This window comes from Lissotriton vulgaris, chromosome 4_1, assembly GCF_964263255.1.
Source record: "Lissotriton vulgaris chromosome 4_1, aLisVul1.2, whole genome shotgun sequence".
Lineage (NCBI taxonomy): Eukaryota > Metazoa > Chordata > Amphibia > Caudata > Salamandridae > Lissotriton > Lissotriton vulgaris.
In genome coordinates, this window is record NC_141691.1 from 237,427,074 (window position 1) to 237,450,506 (window position 23,433).

Sequence of the window (23,433 nt, forward strand, 5' to 3'; positions counted from 1 at the left end):
GGATGGCCACACCAGTGCGGCAATTTGCTGGACACCACCTCGGTGCCATCCGGATCTCGGCGCGTTTGAGTCACTGTACCGCAACAGTGACCGCAACTCAGCTGGACACGCCGTCTTTCGGCGCAGCATTGTAGGATGGCCACACCAGTGCGGCAATTTGCTGGACACCACCTCGGTGCCATCCGGATCTCGGCGCGTTCGAGTCACTGTACCGCAACAGTGACCGCAACTCAGCTGGACACGCCGTCTTTCGGCGCAGCATTGTAGGATGGCCACACCAGTGCGGCAATTTGCTGGACACCACCTCGGTGCCATCCGGATCTCGGCGCGTTGTGCTGCCTTCGGCCTATTCGCACATCGGTCCGCTACTGACGCCGCCTCACGTGCCAACGGATTTTCTACGCTTTTTGTAGCCCTATGCCGCATAACAGGTCATGTGACTGTTTATAAAACTTTTCATTGGTTCATTTTACTTTTGGTTTCCTAAAGATGGAAGGCTTGGTCATATGACCTAAAAATAACACTTTTCATTGGTTTAGAACATTTTTTTTCCCAAACGATGAAAGCCCCACCTTGTTTCTGGATCATTCAGACTGAAGCTGGCTTCAGCATGAGAGCACCACCATCTCGTGGCTCCGTCGTGGTCATTCCGCGAGCAATCATGGCAGCCGCTCCCCACCAGAAGCCTGCGGGAGTCGGGGGCCCCCAAGACTTTTGTAGAATCTTCACGGCTGAGGGGACGCTTTTCGAGAATGGAGCCCAAGCCCTAGCAGGCAAGCGTCCGAGTTCCAAGGTGTCCCAGGGCCATTTCAGTGGACCAGGCCCAAAACCGAGGAGCCGTCCGCCATTTTAAGAGTCATGTGGCAGCCGCCTATCGCTGCACTGCAAGAGTAGGAGCAACTCAACAACATGGTGAGCGAGACGCTGTAGCCGCAAGAGCGGGCGCAACTCAGCTGGATGGCCGCCACCTGGGGAGGCTCGTTCACGCCGCCTCCCCCACGCCCCCCCCCCCCCACCGGGCCGCCGCACGCCAATTTTCGGAGCAGCATTGTAGGATACCAAAACCAGTGCGGCAGTTTACTGGACATCACCTGGGTGCCTGTCGTACATGTTGTGTCAGCCATGGGACACTGGACACAGTGCCATCAACATCTCAACGCGTTCTGCTGCCTTGGGACTATTCGCACAACAGACCGCTACTGACGAGGCCTCCCCCCGCACCACCCGGGACGCCCCACGCTGTTTTTCTGTGCTGCATTGTAGGATCCCAAAACCAGTGCGGCACCCAGGCGACATCACCTGGGTGCCGTCCAGAACTCTGCACGTTGTGCTGCCTTGGGACTATTCGCACAAAAGACAGCTTCTAACCATTGTTGCTTTTTTGGGTGAAAAATGTTTAAATGTTTTTACAGTTTTTGTTCCGTTCATTATAGTTAAAAGTTAATAAAGTTTTATAATCTTACTTTGTTGGAGTGTTATCTATTTTTTTTAAAACGGGTGAATGGGGCCTTGAATCGGGTTATTGTCATGTGTGGGCTTTGGAAGTGTGCTGCTGCAGGATCGGACATTTCAAACTCAAATGCACGTTCTTTTTCTTACCTTTCCGAAGCATGGAGCGCAATAGCAGGCAGAGAAAGGGTGATGCACGTGTTGAACACTACCTGACCTGGCAAGTTGCTGGCAGTGCCCCCCCGCCCGCTCCTGAAAGAGGGCACACACACACCGCCGCCCCGAGTACTTCACAAATCTTTAAAAGACCATGCGCTTGTTCATGAGGCTTAAATGGTTTATCACCTCTTCTAGACCCTCTGACGTTTCCTGGAAAAATTACCATGTAACACAATACCAAGCCCTGTCAGCTGAAACCCCCAAGGAATCGTGGGGCATATTATCAAGGGGGTTTATCTCCGCTTTTTTGGCTTTAAAAGCCATGAAAGCGGAGATAAAATTATCTCCCTATTACCAAGCTGTCGCTAACACCAGTTAGTGACAGCTAAAAGGAGATAGCGACCATCTTGGGCCCCGCTTTGCATGTCAGTGATACTTATCACTAATGACATGCAAAGTGGGCGTGCCAAGATGTTAGCGACTGGAAACAGTCCCTAACATCGCTATCTCCTATTACCAACTTTTGGAGATATTCGCGCTAAGCGCGAATATCTCCAAAATCTAACACCTGCCCTGAGCAGTTCTTAGCCATGTTATCCAATGGGAGGTGGATAACATGGCTAAGAGCATTTGCTCGATAATACATGAATATCGCTGACTTTTCTGCGATAATAGCAAGGTTTATCTGCGATAAAAATCGCCGATGTGCGGCGATAATTTTTGTCTCTAAACAAGTTAGAGACAAAAATTATCGCTAGTTGTTCGTAATATGCCCCCGGGTTTTTGCTTGCAGAAATCGGGAGGCGGGAGACTAGCACTGAAATCAGTAGTCTCACGCCTGAATCGGGAGGGTTGGCATGTCTGAATTCTCTACAGCTGGGGCCATAAACTACATCCGCAGGGGTAGGTGATAGCCTGGGACCAGCCTGGCATCTAAAATGGCTGCCGTGCACGTCAAAATTGTGGCATTGGAAAAAAGGCAAGATGGCGCAGCCGCTGGAAGAGATGTATCAACATATATCAGCCTCCTCAGCCACCCTCAGGAAACATAGGGGATTAGGATACGTCTCCCGCACCCCCTTATACCTAGTAATTTAATTAACGAAGCACAAAATGGCGAATTCCCGTTTCGCTACCAGTTTGCGGCCCAGTTCGCGGCCCGTGAAGCGCTTCTTCCGTGAAAAATCTTTTTTTTTTTTATTTTCCCCACGGGACCCTTTAATAACCCCAACAACATTCCTAGGGGGTCAAGAGGGGGATACCTTGCCCCCTTTCATTAAATTCCCCCTTCGTTTTTCACCTCTTCTTCTCTCTCGATCCTACCGAGAGATAAGATGGCGGCCGCTCCGGACTGTCACGCAGCAAAAAAAAAAAAAGCTCACGCACAGCCGCTGGAAGAGATGTATCAACATATATCAGCCTCCTCAGCCACCCTCAGGAAACATAGGGGATTAGGATACGTCTCCCGCACCCCCTTATACCTAGTAATTTAATTAACGAAGCACAAAATGGCGAATTCCCGTTTCGCTACCAGTTTGCGGCCCAGTTCGCGGCCCGTGAAGCGCTTCTACCGTGAAAAATCATTTTTTTTTTTATTTTCCCCACGAGACCCTTTAATAACCCCAACAACATTCCTAGGAGGTCAAGAGGGGGATACCTTGCCCCCTTTCATTAAATTCCCCCTTCGTTTTTCACCTCTTCTTCTCTCTCGATCCTACCGAGAGATAAGATGGCGCCCGCTCCGGACTGTTTAGAATGTTGACAGACACCGGAGAGCCAATCAGCTTTCTGCGCGCAAAGTTCCGAAACGCGAAAAGTAAGCGGACCGGATCGCTGCCCGGAGCGCTGTTACAGATATATATCTTGATTTAAACGTTAATTTCTCAAAATCCACTGAAGCACATATATTGAGACCTAGCAAAGGCACATCGGGCTAACAGTCCCTACAATTTTGCCAAGTTTCGTGCAAATCCATTCAGCCGTTCGAGCTAAAAGTGAGTCCAACCGCCCTATGGAAAACTCAATGTTAAAAACGCGTTTTGGGACCCCCCTTTTTTCTCAGCCCCCCCTTGACGAAACCCCACCAAATTTTCAGGGGCTGCTCAGAAACAAAATGTGCCATTTTCCTGAAAATTTCAGCCGATTCCGTCCACAAACGCCAAAGTTATTAGACATAGAATTTTCAAAAGTTCCATAGACAAATAATCCTAACTATATATACCTACTGGCGATAGCCAGTAGGTAATATATATATGTATATATATATATATATATATATATATATATATATATATATATGTATAGATATATATATCTATATCTATATATATCTATATATATATATATATATAGATATATATATCTATACATATATATATATATATATATATATATATATATATATATATATATATATATATATATATATATATATATATATATATATATATATATATATATCCAACCAGAGCAAGTCGCTTTGGATCCCTGCCGCTTCCAGTGGCTGGCCTCGGACGGGATAGCGAGTCCCAAATATTCCAACGAAAATACTCTCCTTGTACAGAAAAGAAATCCGGGCCACTTTCAGTATGCAAAGCGTGTTTTATTTCACAACGGCTTTTCTCGACGCGTTTCGCAGGTGAAACCTGCTTTTTCACGTGAAAAAGCAGGTTTCACCTGCGAAACGCGTCGAGAAAACCCGTTGTGAAATAAAACACGCTTAATGTACACATTTTTCTACTCATATCAAATTCATTTCTCAAAGTAGGTTCGGTGACTGTGAGATGGTTGATACACATAAATGCTGTATATAGTGGGTTATTAATTTTCGAAGAGATGCTGAGAATCATGATGGAACTGGCATTCTCAGAACACTTATATATAGATTGAACATCGTGTGTGATAAGCGTTTCACATATATCTGTGGTTGATTGTTAATGTTAACTAGCCTACCCGTGAGGTATATGGTATAGGGTCAATGTTAAACATAACCCATTCCTGGTTTTCCCACCCGAGTTAAATCTGTGATGGCATTAATAATGCTTCATATTGTTCTGAGTTATTTTGTACTTATTTTCAGGACTTTAATGGCATACTACTTTAGAGCAATGTGTGCAAAAGAAGCTTAGATGATGTCATCGGTAAGTCATGAGTGATATCATCACTGAGTTTATATGAGATATCATTAGTGATGTCACAATGATGTGATAAAACATGTCATGAGTGATTTTATATATGAGGTCATAAGCAGTGCAAGGTGAGAGCGCAAGTGGTGAAGCTGTTTTTTGCGTTTATCCTATCACTGATATATTCACCTAACTATAACATTACTTGAACATTTGTTTTTTTCAGTGAATTTCTATTTTTTTTAACATAAAGTAATATTTTATTACCATTTGTGAAGCCAACATCCCGCCATGCACAGATTTTGGCTGTGCGTGGCAGGGGTTAACCAGAGGGCCTGACCTGCAGCCAAATACCTAGCGTCAGCCTGAATGCTCCCAAGGTCTCAGCCTGCTCCCTGCCTCCTGTGTTAGCCAGCATTGCTCTCACAGACAAGGAGCTGTTATACATGCAGTTCCCTGTCTGTCACAGTAATCCTTTCGTCTGTTTGCCTGCTCAATTGACAGCGGGTAGGGAAACAGATAAAAACTCCTCCTGCAGCAGGCGTGAGCATTTTGTCAGTTCTCACTTGCTGGAAGCGGAGTGCCTGCTCTGACTTTGCGGTAGCTGTCAAAGGTCCCGCCAGGTCACGGCAACCAGCTATGTCCCTGGAGTGGGCACCCTGTGTCATAGCAGGAGCTGGCCCTGGGGGATGACATTCCACAGGGCCATGTGTGGCTTCAAGAGGGGGTGCATGCACCCCACCTTTCTTCTGTGAGCACAGGCTGGACTTGGGTAGGTTATGGTCCCTGGTGCCATATAAGACCGGGAAAGGGGATCACACGGCCCCCCTCCTAGTTTTAAAGGTACATTTGGCCCCTGGGAGCTGGTGGTCCATGAGGTCCCCCAACACAAACAATTTAGCCCTGGGGAAGTGGTGGTCCCCGGGGTGTCCACAAGGCCCCCCATTGCTTTGTATTTAGCCCCAAGGAGTAGGTGTTCCCAGGGCTAGGGGGGGTCTGTGCAGCCCCACCATTTTACTTTTTAACATAGCCCTGTGGAGGTGGCGGTCCTCGGGGCCCATTGGGTCCAGATAGCCCTGCAGAGGTGGTGTTCCCGGGGGCAATCCTAAGTCATAGAAGGGGGTCCTGCGTGCCCACTCCTCTTTTTAAAAAAGCCTGCATGCACCCATGACCTGGCCAACCCAGGGGATATAATCTAAACAACGCAGGAGTGTGTTTTTTTATTGGTAATGAAGATCAGCACGCAGGATGCACTAACATCATTACTCCTGGAAGTGAAAGTAAAAAGAGCTGATAGGCTGGTTTTACTTTCACTGAATCAGGGCTCAGGGTCATATCCCAGCCCCATCGTACTGATTCTCTCAGGAGAGGTATCGCTGGAAAGAGGAGAATCGCCCCTTTCCAATGGTACCTCTTCCCAGTGAAACCTTGCTTGGGGATCACCACAGGAGAGCGATCCCCAAGCAGGAATCCAAATACTAGCCAGCAGGATAGCGGGAATGGCCCCTTAGGCAAGGGCTTGTGCTTCTCCAAACCCCCCTTGAAATTGTCAATCTTTCTGCCCCCTATGGGCGCAGAGGGAGTAATTACCCCTGATAATCTCCCCCAGTGGGGAGACAAAGAGCCCACTAAGCTCCAGCGGCTTCTTTTATTTAACAAACATATATTGGTGGAAGATGTTCACCAGGCTTGGCTATCCCCCCACCCCTAATGTATATGGCAACAGTCTTTTTGCCCCTCCTCAGGGTTGCAGTTGGGGATCATGTCCCCCAGTCTGCACCTCAGGCGGGGGCAGAAAGCCCACTAGACACCTCAGATTTTTTTCTTTTTACAGGAATATAGGAGTCGGCACTGCCCACCAGAACATGGCCATGCATTCACCCTGAATATATATTTTTAAAGACTGTCTGCCCCGGGCAGATCACGGGAAATGATCCCTGATCTGCCACGCTGAGGGGGAGGGGCAGAAAGCCCACTAGACTTCAGGGATTTTTAAAATAAAATATAGGGGTGGGGTCTGCACTGCATTGGCATAGTAAATGGTGCAACAATCTTTTGGGAGAGATATGGGGTTATTACCCCTGTTTTACCCCCTGGGAGCCAAAAAGCCCACTAGACACCAGAGAAAGTTTTATTTAAAAACATGTAGGGGTAGGGTTTGCCCACCGTGGGCATGGCTATGTCCTCACCCCAACTAAATAGGGCATTAGTCTTTCTACCACCCACCTGGGGGGAAGACAGGGTAATTACCCCGGTTCTGGCCCCGAGGGGACAGAAAGCCCACTAGATGCTAGGGAGTTTTATTTATTTTTTATACGGAGGACTCCCCAGCATGGGCATGGCCATACCCCACCCCAAATAACTGGGGAAATAGTCTTTCTGCACCTCCTGGTGGCAGATGGGAATAACAACCCCTGATGTCCCCTGAGGAGTATAGAAAGTCCACTAGATGCCAGGAATTTCTTTTTTTAAATATAGGGGTTCAGCCACCCCCCTCCCCCCGGGCATGGGCATGCGCTCCCCCTCACTCCTTGGAGGTGGATAGGGTATTCACCCCACTAAACACCAGGGATTTCAAAATGGCACCAAAATAAACAAAAGGATGAGGCAACTCGCCCTGGCATCGAGCCATACCCCTTCCCCAATGGGGTCAATAGTATCTTTCTGTACCCATGGGGGCAGAAAGGAGACGTGTTCCAATTGAGGAGGTTGCCCTAAACTTGACCACGGGGGCTAAAAATCCATCTGGCCCACAGGCAAAGGAAAGTGGTGCCAGTCTTGCACTCTGGCTTTACTCACACCCCACCCCAAAGGGACAAACCAGTCTTTTCCCCCCTTAGGGGCAGACAGGAGGTGTGGCCCCAGTTTGCCTTTGGGTGGGAAGAAATCCCACTGCGTGACAGGAATGTATATTAGTTAGAAAAATAATGGGGCGGGTCTTGCCCATCCTAACATCAGGCCCCACCCTTACCCCTAAAACCTCACAAGTCTTTCTGCTCCCCAGTCAACTAAAGCATCCCATTCCAATGGCAATCAAGATGACTTTTGGGTGCTTTTTTTAGGATCACTGAAATAATATCGAGGGACAAAATATCGACTTGCCAAAATATCGTGGACAAAATATCGACAGTCATAATATCGAGTTTGTATCTACAAACAGGTAAGTACAAAAATATCGAGTACAAAATATCGTTAACAAAAATATAGATGTAAAAAATATCGACTTTATTAAAAACAGTGTTAAATTAAATTAATATTAAATTTTAATTACTAAAATATACTTAAAACGACTTAAATTAAATTATAATAATTAAATAATAAATGAAAATAATAAAAATAATTTTTTAAAATCTTATTTGTTGACCCTGAACCCTAAAAATACCCCTTTACCCAAAAACCCAAAACTGACCCTGAACCCTAAAAATACCCCTTTACCCAAAAACCAAAAACTGACCCTGAACCCTAAAAATACCCCTTTACCCAAAAACTGAAAACTGACCTTGAACCCTAAAAATGCCCCTTTACCCAAAAACTGAAAACTGACCCTGAACCCTAAAAATACCCCTTTACCCATGAACTGAAAACTGACCCTGAACCCTAAAAATACCCCTTTACCCATGAACTGAAAACTGACCCTGAACCCTAAAAATACCCCTTTACCCATGAACTGAAAACTGACCCTGAACCCTAAAAATACCCCTTTACCCATAAACTGAAAACTGACCCTGAACCCTAAAAATACCCCTTTACCCATGAACTGAAAACTGACCCTGAATCCTAAAAATACCCCTTTACCCATGAACTGAAAACTGACCCTGAACCCTAAAAATACCCCTTTACCCATGAACTGAAAACTGACCCTGAACCCTAAGAATGCTCCTTTACCCAAAATTTATCAATATTATTTAATTAGCAATTAATTATTAATTAACAATAACAATAAAGTAAATATATTAGAACATTAGCTGTAATTATTGTAATAATTAATAATATTTTTTCAAAATTAATTACTTAAAAATTACACAAAATTATATATATTAAAAATGTACTCTAATTAATGTAATTACAATTAATTAATTAACAATTATTTACTAATACAAAATATGTTCAAAATTATATTAAATAATTAACTAATTAATATTAATTAATTACCAATTAATTATTAATTAAAAATATTAACAAACATATATTAATTAATTAATTATTATTAAATTACTTCCCACCCTATTCCCCTATAAACCCACAACCCGCTACAGAATTACATTACGCAATTATTATAAAAACAAAATTCATGTAATAAAATATTTTATAACATTAATACACACTATTCACACATATTATTACATAAAAATACACTATAAAATATTATATATTATTATAAAATCGATATTTTTGCTATCTATATTTTATACAGTCGATATTACTTCACTTACCTGAAAAACGATATTTTTGTAGTCGATATTATGTCCAGTCGATATTTTGTCCAGTCTATATTTAAAACTCGATATTATGTCCAGTCGATATTTTGGAGTCGATATTTTGTCTCTATACCCTTTTTTTACATAGGGGCCGGGAAGGAGTGGTTAACTCTCAATATCACCCCACTGGCAAAATTGAACGGCAGCACTTTTTGGGCTTGGGTAGGCTGCCACCTGGAAAAACCTACCATATGATTTTCTTACCCACAGTGCACATATGTATTACTGCCTACGTAAGGTGACGCTATCTCTGAACATGATTCCTGACCTCCTACAAGAAGCAAACCCTCCCATGCAGTATGTTGGTCTCTTTCCCATATCAACATGGAGTTGCTGTCGTCTAAGTACAGGCACAATTTACATTACCAGACACCCTTTGCACCGTGAGAGTTTATTTAGGTTTATATTTATTTACCTATCCAAGTGTATTCTCACGCTGACTTCAATAGAAATCAAAGTTTCAAACCGCATTCCAGAAATCTCAGTGACTTTACCTACAGAGTTTGTGTATTTAGTAATACTATTTTGTTGTCTGTACCGCATTGTACCCAGGTCCTTCAGCTTTTTAGGTTACCCATTATTTGTAATAGCTGTGGACATCTGGTTGCGCCAGACCAGGGGTGTTTATAATTGCATTAAGGGTGCAGTATCCTATGTGGCTAATATAGGTTCCTTTACAACTCCACAGTGACACCTAGTAACAGCCTGTAGTACTTCACCATTTCCTTTCTGTATGGATTTTCGTTTATTACTCTTGCTATTAAAGGAATCCTCTGCTGCTTCCTTTGCCGATGCCAACTGTGGCGTTTACTTGGGAGCCATTTAAAAAAAATGTTTTAGACTTAGTCCAACTTTAGTGCCCATTATCCAAATAACATTGAGATTTTTTGGGGATTTATTAAGTGTATCAACTATGTTGGGGCCAGTATGCCATAAGTCCAACTTTGCTGTTGAGGTTTGGTTCATTTTGATTTTAATATTATTAGTCTTCACATCTACACTGTTTTAAATGTGCCCCACTTTTGCATAATGATATGTCAAAATGTACCTTATGGGGCCAGTATGGCTTGGTCAATTTTGATTTCATAATTATTAGTCTTCACATCTCCACTACTTTAAAAGTGGCTCAATTTTGCAAAATGATATTTATAAATCTATATTATGGGGCCAGCATGGTTTGCAGGCTGAATTTCAGCCACTTCAACTTTATAGACTGAAAGGATAAATGGGGTGGCATTAGTGGGTAGTCTTATTAAGTTACGTATTTATATTACCGCCTTCATTTTAGCAGTTTTCTACTGCCAGTCACGATGAAGACTGGTGCTGCCATGCTCGCCTTTGGCAGATCAGCTGTGTGGGCGCATGCTGGGTCCTATTAAAGTGTTCAGGTGGCCGGCACATGACCACACCTGAAATCTTAGTTCACTGTCTTAAACTAGCCCTAATATGGCAGGAAGATATCAGAGTCACTGGGGAGAGAGCGACTCAAAGTAACACAACAGTACTGTGTTGAAAATTCAATATTAACACGTACACTAACAACATGCAGTTTAAATGTCCCCCAAAAAAATTAAATGACAGTTCTAACTCCACTTCAAAGCAGTGTTGTTATGGTGCAATACCACAGTCTGTCACTAGGTGTTCCTTGGGACCTCTTTTGGACAAATATGGTCCTGCACCCTGCAACATGGCTAGGGGAAGGATATGGTGCAGCAGCAAGAGCTGCCAACTGGTGAGATGGGGATCCCAGTTAGAGTCTGCTATCAGGCTCAACATCCTGTGATAATCCTGTGATAATGGGCTGATTGTTTAATTTCCCCAAGCCCATGGCTAGTTGCGCTATATAAATAAAAGTGAATAAAGTAAAATAATATAAATATTTAATGCCGCAATCTCAGATTGGGCAAGCAGTGTTGTGAAGGGCGTGGGAGTATAGAGGCAAAAGGATTTGAGGGCACCACACTGCAAATTATGCCTAAAGTAATGAAACAAATAAATGAGCAAATGAGCAAAACAGCAGTGGCCTCAGAGGGGTAGGGTGAGGGAGAGGCACAGGAGATTAAGGGACATGAAGGGATCGTAGCAGTGTTGTGGAAGGTGTGAGGGGCAGGCATGGGGAGATAAAGGGACAGCAAGTAAATGAAGCAACCAAAGTTTTAATGCACAATGGAGGCCCACTTAAAAATAACCTAAACAGTAAGAATACGAGTAGGAGCGGCAGTCCTCAAGGGAGGATACAACATTCGAAAAGGAGGGACTACTAAGTGTATTCACCAATGAAAACCCAGCATTTCAAAAGGGCACCAACGGGAACCAATGAAAAAAGCCCATATCCTAGATACAACATTTCTGGAAGAGACAATGCAAGTACTGCCAATGAGAGACCTAAAAATGGCTTAAACTCATAAAATAGACTATTTGCAAAGGTAAGCAAAATTTACACATGCAAATAGCTTTATGAGTTGAGACCCTTGTGTCCATTGTTACTCAGTAGGTTGTGCATACACTACAAGTAACAGGAACAGCCTGATAATGAATACATAGACTGAAAGCAGCAACTGTGACAGAAAATAGAGTACAACAGCTATAGTTGTTTTGGGGAATAGAGAGGATTGCAATGAATCTCAACTGAATGAACAGATCAAAAGGTTATGTGAGCCCATATATTAACTCCATGATAGAACGCGCATGAATGGGAGTATGGCAAATAGTATTTAGAGGTTCCATCCTGTTTTTTTCCATCCAAAACCGATCTGTAAGGTTGCAATGTATCAAGATGGTCTACAATATGTTGTAGGGGATGGGAGTGTTAGTCCCTGATGGGGTGAGTCAAGATGGAGCTGTGACTGAACCTGCAACCAATCCAAATATTCTGGCCCCCAAAGGTAAACTGGTTTCTGTGAGCAACCCCTGGACGCCCCCTCTCCTTTTGTTAGCTTAGCATACATACAAAGAACCTCCTCAGAAAAAAATGCATGTGATACATACAGAAATATAGTAGTGAAATAAAGAACTTAAAAAGTCTAAAGTAAGTTAGTTAAAATGAACAAAGTGCAGTAATAAAATTATCACTAATACAAGAAAATGAGATATAAGGATCAAACAATATTTAGCAAATGGTTTCACGAAAAAGCAACGAAAATGAATGTAATTGTCTTTGTTGACTCCTACAGATTGTTCCGAGTTCTTTACTGGGGACAAAATGATAGGTACAAGGGAATGGAAATTGGTGTCAAAACACTTTTATAAGGTGACTTTCCTTGAGGGTCAGGTCAGCAAGGAAATCACAAACCCCTATGTGATGCTAGGGACAGCCAACAAACCATATAAGCATAATGACAAACTGGGGAGAGGAACTTGACGTTGAGATCCCTGTGAATACTTGGAATGTTGTATGGGCAAGAGTTGTAAAGTCCTTCATGAATCTCGATGGAATCTGCCAAAATCTTGGGGGTCATTTTCGATTACTCTCTCACTTTTGACTCTCAGGTCAGCAGGACTGTCAGCTCCTGGTTCTTCATCATTAGTAACTTGAAAAAAATCTTTGCTCATGTCCCTTCTGAACTTGGAGTGGCAGTGGTCATTCCCTCAATCACGCTTAGACTATTGAAATGCTTTGTATCTAAACATCAAGAAGTCCTCGCTGAACAGGCTTCAGGTTGTTTAAAGAATGCGGTAACCCACCTTGTCCTGAATGTGCCTAAACATCTCTCGGTAAGGGAGGGCATTTGCGCCTTTCACTGGCTGCCAGTTAGAAACCGGGTGATTTATAAAGCTCTTTGCATGGTCAACCTGGTTATTCACCATCAAGGGCATATGCTTTTCAAACAGTGTTCCAGTAAAGGACAGCTCAGATCATCCTTTCTCAGGAAGGTGACTGTCCCCAGATTTTGCAAAGCCAGGTGGGTTGGCCGCTCCTTCTCTGTGGCAGCGGCAAAATCATGAAATACTTTTCCCGTGCATATTGCAGCTCTGGAGTCTTTTTTGGTGTTCCGCAAGCAACTTAAAACCTGCCTATCTTCTATTCCATGAGTGTAGTTCCTTGGTCTCCTTCGGTTGTTTCCTTACATTCAGTAGCTCGTTGACATCTTCGGGATTAGTGCGCTTTACAAATCTCATTCCATTCTTTATATGCACCTACTACAATGAAAATTCATGTAAAATCTTCATTTGCTTTTATTTCACCCCAATACGCATGCAAGCCTTGATTGGCTCTCCCAATGAGTGTCAAAGGGGATGTGAAGGTCGTGGAACCATGACTCACATGTGGTGCACTTGTCCCAAAATTCTATGATTTGACGCCTTATAACTGATAGCCTTTCATTTTTCTCAGATCCACAAATGCTGTTTTTTGACTACTCAGAAGAAACTCACTCACATGCTGTTTGGGTTCCTTTTGCCCACAGCTCATTTAAAAAAAAATTTGCACACATATATGTATTTGTATTGAACTTCCGGTGAGATTCAGGCTGAGTATGTTATGAAAGCCATAACTGCTATGAGAGGTGTCAGATCGAGGGAATTTAACGTCACTGTTGGTGATTGTAGCCCAGTTTACCTCCATGCAGCAAACCTGAACTTGTATAGCCCTTCCCTATCAAAAAGTAGTATTTAAGGTTACACTCTATAGAGCAGGAATATGTCCTGCAACCGAGCTGGTAAGAGGACTATTAAATCTAAAACCACATGCTATGTTTTGCTCTTACTTCCTACATCTGCAATAAATGCAGCAGTGCAGAGGTTGTGCACACATGGTGCTGCCACAAACGAATGACAACTATTGAACCTTGCAAAGCATTTTTTAGGACTTTTGGCAGTGCCTGTTTAGCAGATCAAATCATCGGATTTTCAGGTGAAAACAATACATGGGTGCCAAATAGATACAGCGAAAATATTAATATTCCTTAAACCTTTGTATTACAATTTTACAATTAATAGTAAATCCTTTCAATTTAGAATCCTCGCGTTATTTTATGTAATGTATGCAATGCTATGTAGTGATATTATATGGATGCTGTTTCAGTTGCCTGGTGTATGTAAATTGTAAATACCCAGTCACTATTGCATTAAATGTATCTTTTTGTGCGGGTTAAAGCATCTCTGACGAGCTGTGTCAGCTCATGCTGAGCAGCATTCATCTTTCTATGTAGCAAATTTGGTAGTTTTTCCCTGATACTCTTGTTAGGCCTGAAAATGTTTCTGAAGGTCCTTTAATGTTCACATGCTGGAAGTATTCATGTTTTTCTGTAGAAAGGTCGCTAGTTTGTGTCTGATCCTCTTATTAGAAGTGAAAATGCAATTGAAAGTTCTTTAATGTTCATATAATATTGATGTAGAACGCCTTCATTGATTGACAATTTCAAGATAACAGCGGGTTTCAAATGTCATTGTAGACTCCAAGCGATGATAAAGTACAATCGAAGAACAGCTCCTCATCAACTTCCTCGTTCACAGCCTTCATCGATCCGCGGCTCCTGCAGATCTCACCCCCTACCAGTCCTTCCAGCTCTTGTGAGTGATGAACAGTGCGCAGACCATAGTTGAACAAAATGCTACCTGGTAAATTGACTCATTCCATTCCTCTATTATTTCTAGCTTGTAGCTCGAAATTGGAAACACCTCGACGAGAAAATGCTCGGAAAGGTTCTGTCGTCAATGTCAACCCAACAAACATCCGCCCCCAAAGTGACAGTCCAGAAATTCGCAAATACAAGAAGAAATTCAACTCGGAAGTACTCTGTGCGGCCTTATGGGGTAAGTATGACAACTGATGCTTTCAAAAATAGATCGTGCGACGGGTTGAAACCGCTGTCGATTAGGGAGGACCGTTATTATAGAATCTCATATTGGAATTACAAATCCATTTTTGCAGATATCATCTTAGGAAATGGTCACATGGATTGTGACTTCCTAGTATATTTGGTGGTGCATTTATAAAGATATCGCTACCCCACCCAGTGTTTTTGCGGTCTCTCCACAGATAGCTTTAGCTATCTGTCACAGACACCTTTGCATACCATACTACATAAAGTGGGCTTTGGGTCAGCCCTAGCACATGATTCCATGTTTTTTTTTCTATCTCAGTTCCCTACTTTTTAGTGAATGTTTCTTTGTTGCTATTCTCATGTTTGTTCTGCCTCTGGTGCATTCATTTTATTTACTCTGACTTCTGATTGGCTAGGTTTCAGATGTCGTGAAACTATTTTTTCTTTCAATTCTCATTTAGCACTCCAAGTGAGTGTGTGTTATGCATGTTCCATCCCCTTTCTCCCTTACCACATTCTGTATCCTGCTCCTTCCTCTCAGTGCTTTAAAAACCCTGTTTATTTTATTAACCAATATGGGCCCTCTTTGCTTTGACACACCCCAGTCATGTTTTCCCCATCTCTGACACTGAACAGCGATGTGGCTCAGTATTGGCTTTGTGTCCTCCCTTTTGGTTTTCTTCCGTCCTTTGGCTCGCACCAACCTCTTTCTCTCTCTCTCGCTCTCCCTCGCTCTCCCTCTCTCTCTCTCTCTCTCTCTCTCTCTCTCTCTCTCTCTCTCTCTTTTATGGGTGAAACATTCAACAATGTAATCATCACACATGTCTCAATGTATCTGTGCTATGCATGAAGCGACTGCTCCCTGAATTCTTTACATCTGCCCGGTTTGCCTTCTGTTACAGCCCCAAAGCATGGATTTGTGTCCTAAATGCTGATTTACAATTATTAACTACCGAAAACAGCGAATGACTATTTAAAACAGTGTGTAAAAACCCACTCGACTAATATTTGAACATACTTAATAAAGAATTTATATAAGATTATACACAAATTAAAGAGTGTATCAAAGAAGTGTTATTTAGTTAGAATTGAACAAGAAGCAAATTATGAATGAGCCATGTTTCCACAAGTGTCACTCACCCTCGTCATAGCTTCACCGTCTTCTGCCTAAAGCCGTACCATGTCATTATAATGGTGCTTCCTCCGAGGATAATCAGTTTCCAAGGCAAAGGTGCTACAACAGAGGTTGAACAGCTCCTTTGCGTACCCTCAGGGAATTGCTAACTTGGGGGACAGGTACATCCTACAATTTATAGCAGAGCTTCTGGTGCGTCAAAATGTATATGAGGTCTTAAATTCCCAACTGCACATTAACGCTTTTTCAAAAAACCAAAAACTATCAACTAAGTATCATCAAATCTACCAAACCTTCCATCCCCAAGAATGACCTTCAATAGGATGATCACGCTCAAATAATTTCCCACCGAAACTATAGGATAAATATCATTATGGGGCGTCCGACTATCAGCACCGCCCCCTCGAAAGGGTGCTACATGCAGCAGCTAGGTGATCTTTGACACCAGGAAAGGTGATATTACACCAGCAGTTCTAACCCAACTCAAATGTCTCCCTTTTTCCGTGTATAGTATCTTGAAGTCTGCTGTGTTATTTTCAAGGCCTTGAAGTTGAATATGCCAATTTGCAGACAAATAAAATGCTTCACATATCAAGTGCATTAAACCTGCCCCCTATATTGGCAAACACTGCATATTGTGTGAATTACAATCAGGATTGGCACTGTTGGTCTGCAACAACATTGACAGACCTTTGAGAACATACCCTTCTCTCTCTTCCAGCATAAAGAAAGATCTCCACATAAAACATGTAAGCATTCTCAAAACATTTGAGTACAATGAGCCTGTAATTGCAAATTCCCTGACCCCCGTGCTTCCCCACACCTCCTTCCTTATTGTACATCCTTGTTTCTCCTTCGACCTGTTATTGTCAGCCTCTTCGAATGGTTTTCACCCCTCTCTCCATGCCCTCTCCATTTCCCTCTCACGTCTAATATTTCTCCAACCATCATCTCAATTGTCTCTTCCTGTTTACCTCTCTCAAACTGCTCGGAATTGATGATCCCTAACAATAACTAATCTTGTCTGAAATAAAAAACAAACTTTTGAGGCATCGCTCACTGGTTGCTCTGTCAACAGTCACCTTGACTTCCATGCACTGTATCCTCTTCTCTTCCTGCACAATGCACCTTTTCCGGTCTCGACTACATATAGTGGCATGCAGCTATGGGAATGTGGAACCACAGGGGAAACTCTTCAGGAGACAAGACAATATAGCTTAAAATTAAGAATATCTGTTTCCTTGATAGAGGCTGAAAATTATGCACAATATAACAGAAGGTGACAAAATAAAAAAACAAGTAGGAGTCCTTTGCAGAACACCTGCAGACAGCACTGCTATCCATTCATTACCTGCAACGCAGCGCTTATGCTCCTTGTAACCGCCCGCATTGAAGTAGTATAATTTGCATATCTCAGCTCGCACTGCGCTCGCTTTGTTAAGCTGGTACCGTTTTTACTGCTGCTGGTTCATCTGTGCCTTCTCCCCTTTACTTAATACTTTTGTGGCCCCAAGCTCGCCCAGATCGTATTTTCTTCCCCTGCCATTTTGTTTGTTTGTGCTTTGGAACAAGCCCCTCCTCTCCGCCCGCACCCGCCTCCCCAGCTGCTCCTCCCTTCCTCCGCCCCCCTCCACTCTCCATTTATGTCTGATGTCCCCACGCGCAGCGTCCACGCGCTACGTCCACGCCGAAGGTGCGCCAAAGGTAAGCCCGTCTACGCCCGTCCGCGCCTGGACCGCGCCCAGCGCCAGCCCCCCTGCCCCTCGCGCTCCCCAGCCCTCCCGCATTACATACGATGCCGCCACCCTCCTAGCCCTTGACCCCGGTCGCGCCCCCAACTGCGTCCAAGCCACCCCTGGACAAACCCATGGACCTTTCTCCTGCTTCTCCTGCAAATTCAGCGGCACCGACAACATCTCCGCTACAACCACACCACAGATTCCCGACCCCACCCACCTACAATGCATCCTTCTCAACACCCGATCGGTCCACAGGCACGCCATTGACCTATAGAATCTACTAGACACCATTTCTCCGGACATCGCCTTCCTTACGGAAACATGGATGAATGCTTCCTCCGCACCAGATATCACCATTGCCATCCCTGAAGACTATAAGATCACTCGCAAAGACCGTACCAGCCACACAGGAGGAGGAATCGCTATCGTCCATAAGAAATCAATCCGCATCTCAACCAGCTCTGACGCCAACCTCGCTAACTCCGAACACCTTCACTTCCAGATCCACATCGACCCCAAAACCACACTCAGAGGCACCCTCCTCTACAGACCACCAGGACCCCGCGCAAAATTCAGTGAAGACATCACGGACTTCATCACCCCACACGCGCTCCCCTCCAAAGACTACATCCTTCTGGGAGACCTCAACTTTCACCTTGAAAAGATCAACGACCGCAACACCGCCACCCTCGTGGACAACCTCGCCAACCTCGGACTTAAACAACTAGTCACTTCCCCCACCCACATCGCAGGTCACACACTCGACCCCATCTTCACATCCAGCAATCATGTCTCCTTCAGCCACACCTCGGACCTCCTCTGGACTGACCACAGCTGCGTTCACTTCACCTACAACAAACCAAAACCCAGCATCCACCTCCAACCTACCCTGCAAAGAAACTGGAACAAAATCACCACGGACCAAATCTCCGCATCGCTCCTTCGAAACACCCCAGCCATCTCTTCTAACGCTAACGAAGCCGCCGCCAACCTCACCCTATGGTTATCCAACACCGCCGACACCTTAGCACCACTGAAAAAACGTCAAACCAAACCTGGCAGCAAGAAGGCCTCATGGTTCAACGATGATCTCAAGAAGTCCAAGAAACTCTGCCGCTCCCTTGAAAAGGCCTGGAAAAAAGACCCAACCACTAGCACCAAGGACGCCTTCAAAAACGCCACCCGCACTCACCACCAACTAATCCGAAAAGCCAAGAAAACAGCATTCAAGGATCGACTTGACAACAACGCCCACAACAGCAAGGAACTTTTCAACATCGTCAAGGAATTTTCCAATCCCTCGGCCAACTCCAACGACATCACCCCCTCTCAAACCCTCTGCGACTCCCTAGCCTCATTCTTCCACAACAAGATTGCAGACATCCACAACAGCTTTGACAACCAACCCGGAAACCAACCCACCCTACCATTTGCTGAACATCTTCCCCCCGTGAACACCCTTAACGACTGGAACCCAATCTCCACTGAGGACACCATCCGCCTGATGAATTCCATCCACTCAGGATCCCCCACAGACCCATGTCCTCACCACATCTTCAACAAAGCAGACACCGTCATAGCACCGCACCTCCGAGACATCATCAACTGCTCCTTCAACTCCGCCACCTTCCCGGAAGACTGGAAACACGCTGAACTCACCGCCCTTCTGAAAAAACCCACAGCGGACCCCACCGAACTCAAAAATTACCGCCCCATCTCGCTTCTTCCATTCCCGGCCAAAGTCATCGAGAAAGCTGTCAACAACCAGCTCGCCGCCTTCCTCGAAGCCAACAAATCCCTCGACCCCTCACAATCTGGCTTCCGAGCAAAACACAGCACTGAGACCGCCCTCATCGCAGCAACAGACGACATCCGAACTCTACTGGACAATGGAGACACAGTCGCCCTCATCCTCCTTGACCTCTCTGCAGCATTCGACACAGTCTGCCACAGCACCCTTTTACAACGCCTCAATAACATCGGAATCCAAGGAAAAGCACTTGAATGGATCACCTCGTTCCTCACCGGAAGAACCCAGAGAGTCCGCCTTCCACCATTCAAGTCCGAGGCCTCTGAAGTCATATGCGGCGTACCACAAGGATTCTCACTCAGTCCCACCCTCTTCAACGTATACATGAGCCCCCTCGCGGCCATCGCACGCCAACACAACCTCAACATCATCTCTTACGCGGATGACACTCAACTGATCCTTTCTCTCACCAATGATCCCAGCACCGCCAAAACTAACCTACACGAAAGAATGAAAGAAGTTGCCGAATGGATTAAACAAAGACGTCTGAAACTGAACTCAGACAAAACAGAAGTCCTCATCTTAGGTACATCCCCCTCTGCGTGGGATGACTCCTGGTGGCCGGAAGCCCTCGGAAAAGCACCCATGCCAACAGACCACGCACGGAATCTAGGCGTCATCCTGGATTCTTCACTCTCAATGAACAGACAAGTCAGCGCCGTATCCTCTTCCTGCTTCAACATTCTTCGCATGCTCAGAAAAACATTTCGCTGGATCCCCCCCGAAACAAGGAAAACAGTCACCCACGCTCTGGTCACGAGCCGACTGGACTACGGAAACACCCTCTACGCAGGTACTACCGCAAAACTCCAGAAGAAACTCCAACGAATCCAAAACGCCTCAGCCAGGCTCATATTAGACATCCCACGCAACGAACACATCTCTGGTCACCTTAAAGACCTCCACTGGCTACCCGTCAATAAGAGGATCACTTTCCGACTGCTTACCCACGCACACAAATCACTCTACGACATCGGACCAGAATGCCTCAACTCACGACTGTCCTTTTACACCCCCTCCCGCCAACTACGTTCTTCCAGCCAAGCCCTCGCCACTGTACCTCGCATCAACAAGACCACCATGGGAGGCAGATCCTTTTCATACCTGGCTGCTAAAACATGGAACTCACTCCCCGCTTACCTTCGCCTTACCCAGAACCACCTAGCATTCAGAAAGCAACTTAAAACGTGGATATTTGACAAGTAATCCTCCTCCCCCTCCTAAGCGCCTTGAAACCCTCTGGGTATGTAGTGCGCTATATAAATTCTATGACTTGACTTGACTTGACTGGGCTGCCCCTCATGATGGCATCCACAGTTGTAATGAAGGCCACTGGGAATGCTCCCTCATTCATATAGGTTAAACTGTCTACTGCATTTAACCCAAATAGGCCATTCGCTAGATGCCAAAGCAGGGCTTTACTACAGCATCTAATCAGTTGGGCCGAACAACACAGAGGCCCAGTGGGATCTCTGGGCACGCATGCAGTTCGACTCACCGGTCACCACCCTGCCTTACACATATTTTTATGCCACAAAATAGCTACTCACATGCAAAACCGAAAGAGAGAATAATTAAATGATACTAAACCGAACCCAATTTGGAGAGAGGTGCTCATAGCTTCTAAGCAGTTCATAGACTCAATCAAACACAGCAACAGCAACCACCCACTGAGGCAAAACAAAATGAGCTTTAATGCTGCACCTAGCAAAATAAGATTATGCACCCTGATTTAGACGCATGTAAAATAGAATTTAGTTTAGAACAAAACTAATAAAGTTGGTATTTTAAAGTCTTTCATCACTAATGAATGAAGGGCCACGTGTTTTACCCTTAAATGCCTAGAATCAAAAGTCTATTACTTTGTAGGTGTTCACCATTCTTGCATTGTTTGTCCAGGACCACACCTTTGACATATAGCTTATAAACCTTCTATCTCTCAACATTAATTCACATCCTACTCTTGCATTAGTTAACTTAGAGGCTTTCGGCTTTGTGAATTCAATGAAAGTGCATACATTGATTTCAGGCACACGTTTTAAATAGGCCTAGAGAAAATGTTTAAATTCAACTGGCCTGACTGCTTCACGGCTTGTAATGCTAGAATATAAATGTAAACTTTTTGAGAACCTTTCTTTCTAAAAGGAATAACTTTATCTAATTTTGTTCCTAGGAGTCAATTTGCTGGTGGGGACGGAGAACGGCTTGTGGCTGCTGGACCGCAGTGGTCAGGGGAGGGTGTATCCACTGATTAGCAGAAGGCGCTTCCACCAAATGGATGTTCTGGAAGGACTGAATGTTCTAATCACCATCTCAGGTGAGTGTCTGACCCCCTGTGGAGGTGTGAGCAGCTAATGAGGCAGATGAATTAGGTCAGGACGTAGGTTACTTATTGCAGATGCAAAACAAGTGCTCTGACAGCCAGCCTAAGATAACTGTAGGACATAGAATTGTCATTCTCACCTTTACAACAACACTAGTCGAGCTTTCCCGAAAGCCTTCCAGAATTGATGCTCGGGATGTTGTACATTCGGACGATTTTACATCATTAGAAGTAGCTAAAAAAAGAGCTTGACAATAATGCTTCAGGCATAAGAAAGAAGAAAAGTGCATTGTAATTCATGTTGGGTGCTAGAAATGCTTCTGTAAACTCCCAGGTTGTATCTGATTCTTAAAATTATAATTCTAAAGGGTTTAATTATTGGTGCACCGGAGACATTAGACGTGCTTATAAACTAGTGCTCACAAGATCACACAGCAGTGTTCCCAAGGTCACACGGTCAGGAAGTAGGGCCACCAGGATTCCAGAGTTTGTCTCCTGGGTCCATATCAAGCATGTTTATCTAGACCAGAGCTTGTGAATTCCACGCCATGATGAGGAAACACTAGTTGCAGACTAATAAATTCTAATAAATAAAATATAGCAGAATGACAAAAATATAATCAGTAGAACCAGTGACATTCAGTTTTAAAGTTGTAAGTAAAAATAGTGCCTAAAGCACTGTAGGACACTGGCGATCATCTGGTAGTGGTAGACCGGGAGATAGCCACAAGTTCAAGCCAACCGCGAAGGAGCACTGGTTGCATAAAGGGACCAACATATTCCTACTCAAAGAGTTATCTTCTCAAGTCCAGCGCAAATAGTGTCAGTCGCATTGGCGGAGACTGCAAGGAGTAGGCTTTTGGTGTGAGAGTAGGTCGCAGATGGTCATTGCTGTAGCGTGAAGATCCGGTTGTCGGTAGAGCTTTGTGTTGGTGGTTGTCGCTGACTTTCGTTGCTGTAGTTCGAAATTCAGGTCTCTTGTTGTCTGTCGTTATATACAGTTGTTGTCGGTGCAAAGAGCAGGTTTCTCAGGAGTTTCACGTTGGCGGTCATCGTGGGTGGCAGAATCTTGGTGCGAACTGGCCTTTTCGTGGTTGGGAAAAGCCAAAACATCAGGATTGTCATCTTTTCTTGCAGGAGGAGATTTTATTGGTGCAAGCAAAAGGTCCAAGACCAGGGGAACACCTCTTGGTCCAGTAGAGGACAGCAGTAACGCTAAAGCAGGCCAGTTGCAGGGCCAGTTGCAGGTCCAGTTGTAGTAGGTCAGCTTGGCAGCTGCAAGGAGGCAGCTGAAGCTTGTTTTGTTTCAGTGGTTCATACAGGAGGTCAGTCAAATGACTCTAGGAGTCAATCTGTGTAGTCTGAGATGAAGGCAAACAGGCCCAATCTTCCTTTTAAATCTGAAAGACAGTCCTTCAATCAGCAGGGCAGTCTCTGGTAGCAGGACAGT

At 44.4% G+C, this 23,433-nt stretch overlaps 1 protein-coding gene across 1 annotated transcript in view; it reads left to right on the plus strand.

Annotated features, from left to right (window-relative positions):
* NRK (Nik related kinase) overlaps window positions 1–23,433 on the plus strand; it is an 895,726-nt gene that overhangs the window by 665,056 nt on the left and 207,237 nt on the right. The window contains exons 23-25 of the mRNA XM_086918574.1: window positions 14,605–14,722; window positions 14,807–14,965; window positions 21,834–21,977. Coding sequence (XP_086774700.1) covers window positions 14,605–14,722; window positions 14,807–14,965; window positions 21,834–21,977 — 421 coding nt within the window. The remainder of the gene's footprint in view (window positions 1–14,604; window positions 14,723–14,806; window positions 14,966–21,833; window positions 21,978–23,433) is intronic.